Genomic DNA, 9,804 nt, shown 5'->3' with positions numbered 1-9,804 from the left:
TAGTCTAGTCGCAACAAGGTTTAGGAAAATAATTTCTCTGTTCAAAAAATTCTTTTCAAAAGGATTAATAACTGGCGTATTCTTTATTCAAAAATCATTTTGAAAAGTTTAAATAGTCGCAAGGATTGGGAAAACCAAATTTCTCATTCAGCCTTTTTTCAAAAAGATTAATAATAATAACTGAAATGGTTTTTGTATTCTTCTTCATTCAAAAGTCATTTTAAAAAGTTTAAGTAGTCTAGTCGCAACAAGGTTTAGGAAAATAATTTCTCTGTTCAAAAAAGTCTTTTCAAAAGGATTAATAACTGGCGTATTCTTTATTCAAAAATCATTTTGAAAAGTTTATTAAATAGTCGCAAAGATTAGAAAAATCGATCATCATTTCTCTGTTCCAAAAGCCTTTTCAAAAGGATTATTAATGACTGCTGTATTCTTCATTCAGGAGTTAGTTAGTTATATATCTATATCTTTATATATATATATGTGTAACAATCATTTCTCTTTCATAATTATTATTATTAATTAATTAATTAATGTTTTATCATTTTTATCTTAACCTATATCGTATTATTATTAATTAATTAACACATATGTAAAAAAAAATAATAATAAGAGATATTATTATTATTAATCTATCATTGTGTATTCACTGGCTAAATAAAAAAAAGATTAAAACTCTTACTTGTGGTTTTTATTAAATCTTTTTTATATATATACTAAAAAATAATGGATCATCATCTTAATTCATCATCATCATCATCATCATTGTCGACTACCTTAGACGATATGATTAACAATGTTAAAAAAGAATATGAAATGTCGAAATATTATCACATTATCTGCTTAGCGCTATTTATAACCATGTGTCTAATATCAAGCTTTGGTAAAATGACCAGTAACTACCTTATCGCTTTTTTCCTATGTAACTTTTTATTCGCGTGGCTTTATCCGTCTCTATTTATTAAAGAAAAACCTCATCATCGCCACAATTAAGATCAGAAGGTAATACTAAAGATGAATCTTCATCACCCTGATCATCCTGATCGTCGTCGTCTTCGTTTTCCTCCTCCTCCTCGTCATTGTCATCATCAGCAGCAGCATCATCATCATCGATAGTGAATAATGATGATGATGCTGATGCTGATGGTAGAGGTGGTGATGTTAACGGTGATGATTCTCGTCGAGGTTTTTTATTCCTCGGTTCTTCATCATTCATTCTTTCATTTTCACTCAAATAATGCTTCTTATCATCATCATCATCCTCCTCCTCTTTTTTACTAACGTCGTTAATAATGATAACGATTCGTCTCGTTGTTGATCATCATCATCATCTTTGTCGACGACGACATTCACGTCGTCGCCGCCATCACCGTCATCATCATCGTCATCGGATAATACTGATGATGTCAACCACCATTCATCTTCCTCATCTTCTTCTTTTGAATTTTTCTCCAACAACAACGAAGAAGAAGAAGGTTGATGATGATTCTTTTCCACCACTAGTAGTACTGGCTGTGGCGGTGGTGATGGTAAATTTTGATCAATCATTATTGTTACATCTTGCGGTGGCGGGGGCAGTGATGGTGGTGATGGTGATGATGGTAAATTTTGATCAGTCATCATTGTTACATCTTGCGGCGGCGGCGGCGGCGATGGTGGTGGTGGTGGTGGTGGTATAACATTACCATTCCGGGTTTTTATCAACATTGGAGATTCGTAGTAAAAATCATCATAATTTGGCGACTGTCGTTGTCGTCGTCGTCGTCGTCGTCGTTGTTGTTCTTCTTTGGATCGCTGCAACCAACGCTTCACTTTTTCTTTTCTCGTTGTTGTTGTTGAATTTTCTAATGATAGTGGCCTTCTCCTTCTCCTTCTCCTCCTCGTCGTCGTCAGTGATGTGGATGGAGGAGTAGGAGGATGGATGATGATGGTGGTGGTGGTGGTGGAAGTGATTGTTGATGATTTTCCTTTTTGAATTGACTATTATTATTATGCTCTTCCTTTTCTCCTTCTTCCATCATCATCATCATCATCAACGACGACGACGACGACGACGCTGCTGCTGGGCGGTGGCGCCGGTGGTGGTGGTGGTGGTAAATTTGGATTTTGCCACGTTAAATTGTTCAATTCTTCCGTGTTTAGAGATATCTTTTTCATTTCTGATGATGGTTGAGAAAGATCTTTATTACCATCACCATTATTATTATCATTATCATTATTATTATCATCATTATTAAATGTCATCTTTTTAATCATAAAATGTAATCCGAATGAAATTAAGCAACAGAAAACTGTTTTTAAAATTAATTCGAAAGCGTTGGGAGGTTTAGACATGTTATTCAAAGTTGCGATTATTTTATCATCATTCTTATTATTATTATATTTTGATAAATTTAAAGATACAATTTCAGAAAGATGAATCAACTTATTGATATGTTGCGAATCCATATATTCGAGTTTTTTAATCGTTTGTTGTATGGTAGGGATAACGTATTTTAACGCTCGTAAAGTAACGTTATTATTATTATTATCCTCGGTTCAAGTCCAGTGCCACTTGACACTTGAGTGCGCTCCAGACCTCTGCCTGCCCTAGCCTTACCCTTGAGAACCTCGCTCAGACCCAGGACATGACAGAGGCCATCTACACTCTTTTTGGTTACCACCAGGCCAGTAGCACACCGTTACAGATCGAGTTGAGCTCCTGCCGAGCTCTCTCTCCCTGCTGTCCTATTACTTTGTTCTGCATGGAAGAATCCAGTTCACCCACGGACTATGGTGAAGTCCTGCAGCCAACTGACATCCCTCAGGCCTTTACAGTCACTCCAGGGAGATAAAGTAAGAAAACCACAATTGTTTGCTAATGTTTACCTCTTTATATTGCACTAAAATTTCCTTGCTGTCAAATTCCTAGCGCCCCAATTACAGGAATACTTTAGATTCTATTTTTCTATTCCCAGTAATGGTGTGTTTCCTTGCTTGATATATGCTCTCACCCTCCATTTAAAAAAAAACAGTCGAATAAATTGCTGATCTCATATACATTAGGGTGATAGCATTATTGTTAATGTAAACATTGCACAACCTCAAATTCTTGTGTCATTACTGTGCATCTTTCAGACCCTTTACAGGTCCTCCAATATGTGCCTTGTATTCACATACTCCAGTAGAACCACCTCAAGTCTAACTGCCACGAAGATCCTGGGGTGACATATCTGCAGCACCAAAGTAATAATCATTCGCTCCAGTGTTTTACTACTGTATATTTTTAAATCTTTTAAGCTAGGTCCCACTTGGTAACCCTTGCTAATTTGGCACCAGTGCTCTGTTTCACCATGTGATTTTAATGTAAATTTGAGGCGCCATGGAGACTGATAGTGGTCCTTGTATAATTAACTCTTCAGATACCCCTGCTGAGAATTATAGTGCTTAATTGTTTCTTCTGAGTATATTTCGAAATCCTTATCTCTGTAGCATTTTGTTATAAGAGTGTTCAATTAGGGTTATTTTTTTTCTTTTTCTGTTTACATCTGCCAATACGCCCAATCAGATTAATTGAGTTGTAATCGTCATTGGCTTTTGGTTTAGAGTTTTTGGAAGAGTGACCTCAAGGTATGGTGGCATATAACAATGCAACAATACACATACACACACACACGGATATATATATATATATATATATATATATATATATATATATATATATATATATATATATATATATATATATATATATATATATATATATATATACTATCATCTGTTGCAGTTAATGATAGGTGAATGATGTATTAATTATTTTTAATAATGTATTAGATTTTTTTTAACTGTTAATTAGTAAAGAATGGTAATTGCTAGTTTCTCCTCTCCGGTGTTTGGCTTGTTGTATGTTTTTACTAATCCTCTTTTTCAAATTCCATATTTGGTGATTTCTCTGGGAGTGGCCTTCTCCCCGCCAAACCCCCCGGCTCTTGCTGACCAGTGGGGAGATGAAAGTCTTCTGGTGATATGAGCCAGTTGTTTCCTGGACCTTAGCTTGGGCGCTGTTTGGATTGTCCGTTGGTACTGATTATTGGCCTCTGCATATGTACTTGGACTGGAGATTATTCACCCCCTAACTTACTTTTTGGATCTCCCAGTTCGCAGCTTCAGGATTATCCTTAACGCCTTTGGTTCAGTTATAAAGCCAAGGGGACCTCTCTGTCCCAAGGTAAATTATTTACATTTGATAAGCTCTCAGCAAATGTTTCTCTGCTGTCGTATTCAGTGGACAGTTTGATACTTGCCAGCCACCTGTTAACATTTCTGGATTCAGCGCTGATAATCACCTTGATTTGTCCTCCAGACGTGGAGTTGTACCTTGCCTTGAAACTGGAGAACTTTAAAACATACAGAGAAGTGTTAGGAATAGAGGTGTATTGTTAGGTTATTCTGTCTTTTTGTCTCTCCTCCTTTCTGGACCCCCTCCTTTTTATGTTTGAATGTGTTGGTTTCTGTTATTAGTTGAGTATTTGGGATTTGTTTAGTGACTATTTAAGTGTGCTTGTTATTCATATATTTTTGTATTATAGAGGTTCAGGTGTGATTTCTGCCTAAGAGTTATGTATTAAATTTAAGTTATTTTTCTCAAGTGTTTATTTTCACCCCTGAATTGATTTTGCACACTGTGGTTTAAGGTTGTGGTACGATTTCACACCTTGTGAATTTCGTATCCTGTTTAGTAAATACAGGTGTAACCTATAATTGGATAAGTATATAGTGTGGTGGTTAAACACGCCATCACAAACTGGCGACCTTGACAGGATTTTTCGTGCCTGTGTGTATTCACTTGTGTGCAAAATTAATTTTAGGGGTTTTGTTTTGGGCAACATTTTTACACCTCTTCGTGAGTTAGGTTTTTTTGAAAGTATTCCTTTTTGTGATTTTTGGTCATAATGGAGGTGGCTAATATAATTGAACTTTTGAGTGGAGAGGGGTGGCAAGCAAGGCTCGCAGAGTTAAATAGGCCTGAGTTGGAGCAGGTGGCTCTACATTTAGAGATAGAATTTGATGCCTCTGTAAAGAAAGGATTATTATTGTTACAAATTTATGAGTGTGTCAAAAATGTAAAACCAGATGGTGATCAGGAGGTTAAGCAGGAGCTAACTGTAGAAGTGTTGAACAAACAAATTGAATTGAAAATGTTGGAATTTAATATGGAAAAGTTTAAGGCGGAGGAGAGAGAAAAAGGAAAGACAGCATGAAATTGCTATGAAGGGTTTGGAACCCCCTTCTCCTTCTTCTCCCAGTAGATCCGTAACGCCTGTTATAGATTTGGTACAGGCTTTAAAATTTGTGCCTACTTTTCAGGAATGTAATGTCGCTGAGTTTTTGTATCTTTTGAAAGGATAGCTGCTAGGTTGCAATGGCCACGGGAATATTGGACCACCTTATCCAAAGCAAGTTAGTAGGTAGGGCCCCGAGAGTTTATGTGACCTTAGGACGAATCTTTATCCTGGACTATGAAAATGTGAAAGCCATAGTTTTAAAGGCTTATGAACTGGTGCCTGAGGCTTATCGCCAGCGGTTTAGAAATTTACAAAAAGGTAATGAACAAACATTTGTAGAGTTTGCTAGGGGGAAAAACAGTATGCAGAGGACTGGTTCAAAGTGGATGATTATGACAAGTTGAAGGAGTTATTGTTAGTAGAAGAATTTAAGCGGTGTGTACCAGATAAACTAAAAGTACATTTAGAGGAACTGAAAATAGAGACGTTACAGGAGGTTGCCATTGCAAGTGACGAATATTATTTGTCACATAAAAATGAGTTAGGGGTGATTAATCACGCAAAGTCTGGCTGGATTAGAACAAGGGGTATAATGTTTATAATCCGGAAAAGTTGAGAGGCATGACATGCTTCTTTTGTAATAAAAAGGGCCATGTAAAAAGTCATTGTTTTGCCTTCAAGAAGTCCCTGCAAGCTAATGGTAGACCAGTTATGGGCATTGAAAAGAGAGAGAGCGATCCCGTCCAAACGAGAACGGCTGAACAATGACTATCCAATTGCTTTAACAGGTATTTGTCCCATGGTAGTGTCTCGTCTGTGAATTCATCCAAAGTTAAAGAGGTTCGTATTTTGCGAGACACTGGTGCCGCTCAGTCGTTGATTTTACGAGAAGCATTACCTAGCGATTTTGTCCATGATTATGAAGAGTTTGTGTTGTTGTCTGGTTTTCCCGATTCGTTCGAGTCCTATCCGATCGGTAATTTCCATTTAAAATGTCCTTCCTTTTCAGGAATATTGAAATTGGCCATTGTGAATAAGTTTCCTGTTAAGGACGTGGATGTAGTGGTAGGAAATGGTGTGGCTTATAAAAATAAACATAATCCAATTTTGATAAATAATGAAATTGCAGTAGTTACTCGTTCTAGAGCTAGTGTTGTTGACGCTGCAGAGTCAGCAACAGATGTAGATTTGAGTAGTTTAGAACGTAGTGATAGCGTAGTTGTAGGAGATATTGGGATTTTGAAGGACAAATTGAATTGGACTACTGAAGAGCTTATTAAAGCTCAGAAAAAGGATTTTCGGGATCTCCCCATTGAGTCAGGTGAGGTGTCTGATGTAACTGTTCCAAGATTTAAGATAATTAATAATATTTATATAGGTTGAGTAGGCCTATGGAGGCTGATAATATTGATCATGAAATTTTGAAACAGATAATGGTACCTTTTGTTTTGTTTACAGGAATGAGTTAATATCATTAGCACATGACAGTGGTTTGGCTGGTCATTTTGGCATTCATAAGACTTCGGGGAAGTTGGCTCATGAATTATTATTGGCCCAAGTTGAAGGCAGACGTAAAGAAGTTTGTCAATAGTTGTGACGTTTGTCAGAAGGTGGGTAAGCCCAATCAGTCTATACCAAAAGCACCTCTATGTCCTATCCCCCCTTGTTTCTTGTGAACCTTTTAAAGAGGTAATTATTGATGTTGTTGGACCATTGCCCAAGACACGTAGTGGTAATGAATATATTTTTACTATTATGGATAAAATGTCTCGATATCCTGAGGCAATACCACTACGTACCATAAAAAGTGTTAAGATTGTAGATGTATTAATTGATTCTTCACCAGTTTGGGATGCCTAAGATAATTCAATCAGACTGTGGTACTAATTTCGTCAGCAAGTATTTTAAAGAGAAAATGGCAGAGTTAGGTATTAAACATGTGACTTCATCTCCTTATCATCCTGAAAGTCAGGGTGCTCTGGAGAGGTTTCATCAAACCATGAAATCGATGATTAGGAAATATAGTTTAAGTCACGGTCTGAGTGGGATAAAGAATTACCATATCTCTTGTTTGCTTTTCGGTCGGCTCCAAGTCAATCATTAGGTTTGTCTCCTTTCAATTTGGTTTTCGGACATTGTGTTCGTGGTCCTCTTGATGTCGTAAGAGAGTCATGGGAAGGTGACATTCCTGATATTAATTTGTTGGATTACATGACTAATTTGGGTGATAAAATGATGAAGGCTTGGGAATTTGCTCGTGAAAATATGTTGTGTAGTCAAAGAAGAATGAAGTACTTTTTTGACAGGAAAACCAAGACTCGTAACTTCGCTGAAGGCGACAAGGTGGTTGGTGTTGTTACCTTTTCCTGGTAATCCATTAAAAGCTTCATTTTCAGGTCCTTGGAAAATTTTGGAAAAAAAATTAGTGATGTTAATTATTTAGTAGAGACTCCTGAGAGAAGGAAACCTTTTCAGCTTTGTCATATAAATATGTTGAAGGCATATATGGAACGGGAGAAAGGTATTCCTGTGGCAACAATTGGAGAGATTATTACATATAATAACCTTTATTCCTTTTCAGAGGAAGAACGTAATGAGAATAAATATGGCAATGATGGTAACTGGCCATCAGGTAATATGACTTCTTTAGAAAATTTTGATAGTTCAATTTCTCATTTGTGTTATGAGAAACGTAGGTCTCTGAAGAAGTTGGTGTGTGATTATAAACAATTGTTTTCAGATGTCCCAGGAAGGACATCAGTCCTTGAACATGATGTGGACGTAGGTAATGACACGCCTGTGAAACAATCTCCTTACAGGTTAAATCCTTTCAAGAGTGAAGTTGTTGCTAAGGAGGTGATTATATGTTAAAACACGGTCTAATTGAGCATAGTCAAAGTCCTTGGTCATCTCCTGTTGTATTGGTAAAGAAACCCGATGGAGATTTTAGGTTATGCATTGACTATAGAAGGATTAATGAGTTGACTAAATCTGATTGTTATCCATTACCACGTATTGAAGATTGCATTGATCGGATGGGTAAATCTAAATATATAAGTAAATTTGATTTATTGAAAGGGTATTGGCAAGTTCCTTTGTCGAAACGAGCAAGGGCCTTGTCAGCCTTCGTAACACCTCAAGGGTGTTTCAATGTCGTGTGATGCCGTTTGGTATGAAAAATGCCGCCGCCACTTTTCAAAGGTTAATGAATACGTTGGTGTACGGTTGGAAGGGTGTGTCGTTTATATTGATGACATTGTTATTTATAGTGATGATTGGGAAAACACATTTAAAGCGTATTAAGGCCTTGTTTGAAGTACTGAAGAAAGCTGGTTTGGTGATCAATTGTTAAAGAAATGTGAATTTGCAAAAGCAAAAGTCGTATATTTAGGTCATGAAATTGGTGATGGTAAGGTTGCTCAAAAACAAGCTAACGTTGAGTGTATTGAAAAAATGTAATTCCAGGTGTCGGAGAGATGTCAGGAAAATTCCTGGATTAGTTGGGTTTACAGACGGTTCGTTAAGAATTTTTCTGATATCGCCGAGCCTCTAACGAATCTCCTAAGAAAGAAGGTAATTTTTGTCTGGACTGACGAAGCGCAAAGGGCTGTTTTGATAATTTGAAAAGGGTACTTCTTAATTATCCTGTCTGAGAGCTCCTGATTTTTGACCTTCCTTTTTCTCTCGCCACGGATGCAAGTGACGTTGGAGTAGGGGCAGTGTTATTGCAGAATGACGAACAGGGAATTTCCCACCCTGTCGCATTCTTTTCAAAAAATTGTCCTCTGCCCAACGTAAATATTCTACTGTGGAGAAGGAGACTCTTGCTGTAGTGCTAGCCATTAATCATTTCCAGGTTTATCTCTCTTCCACAGAACTCCTATAAAGATTATGACGGACCATAATCCTTCATCAGCAGGTACAAGAATAAAAAATCAACGATTGATGCGATGGAGTCTCCTGCTTCAGGAGTGGAATTGGAATTTTCACATATTCCAGGAAAAGTTAATATTGTTGCCGATGTTCTTTCTCGCAGCGTGAGTAGAAGTTCTTGTGGAGGCCTATGCGGATATTAAGGTAGTATCTGTATCGTTCTAATTACTGTATGTGTGCTGTTGAAGTAGGTGCTTAGGTTATTTTTTTTTTGTAAAGAGTAGTTGATTGTACAATGAATATTTATTAATCATAATTTCCTTTGCAGGAGTTGAGTAAATGCATAAGGCTATAAAATTAAGACTGGTTAAATATTACGACCATAGATGAAAGTAGAAGGTGCTACTCGGTGTTCATATTTTGTGGGCAATGTTTATCTAGGAAGGTTGGTGATGCGTTAAAATGCGTTATGGAATGAGTGTTATAGGACACGATAAGTTAATATCGTAAAGTTGTTACTGAGAGGTGTGGTATACAAGGATGGTGGTATGTATTTACTGATCATTGGCATATGGTGCAATACTGGTGGGGTGATTAATTTGTTAGGGTACTAATCGGAGAGTTTACATTGTTAGCTGACAGCTACTTATCCGGGCACTCTTTATTT

General features: G+C 36.9%; 1 protein-coding gene across 1 annotated transcript; it reads right to left on the bottom strand.

Moving 5' to 3' along the window:
- Positions 1-734: 734 nt before the first annotated feature.
- LOC135208950 (trigger factor-like) lies at positions 735-1,216 on the bottom strand. The gene is made up of 2 exons (XM_064241509.1): positions 974-1,216; positions 735-776 (listed from the first exon to the last, which is right to left on the bottom strand). The coding sequence occupies exons 1-2, from the start codon at positions 1,214-1,216 to the stop codon at positions 735-737; spliced, it is 285 nt and encodes a 94-aa protein (XP_064097579.1).
- Between the last annotated feature and the right edge of the window lie 8,588 nt (positions 1,217-9,804).

The sequence above is a fragment of the Macrobrachium nipponense genome, chromosome 11, assembly GCF_015104395.2.
Source record: "Macrobrachium nipponense isolate FS-2020 chromosome 11, ASM1510439v2, whole genome shotgun sequence".
Taxonomy (NCBI): domain Eukaryota; kingdom Metazoa; phylum Arthropoda; class Malacostraca; order Decapoda; family Palaemonidae; genus Macrobrachium; species Macrobrachium nipponense.
Note: the sequence above shows the minus strand (reverse complement) of the source record. Positions and strands in the feature narration are given on the sequence as shown.

What these genes read in the sequence shown, in the direction of transcription:
- LOC135208950 (XM_064241509.1), bottom strand. Translation starts at nt 1,216, where the DNA reads ATGAATGATGAAGAACCGAGGAATAAAAAACCTCGACGAGAATCATCA. An exon ending in TTAATTGTGGCGATGATGAG is followed by an intron (nt 777 to 973) that starts GTTTTTCTTTAA and finishes ATATCGTCTAAG; the next exon opens with GTAGTCGACAATGATGATGA.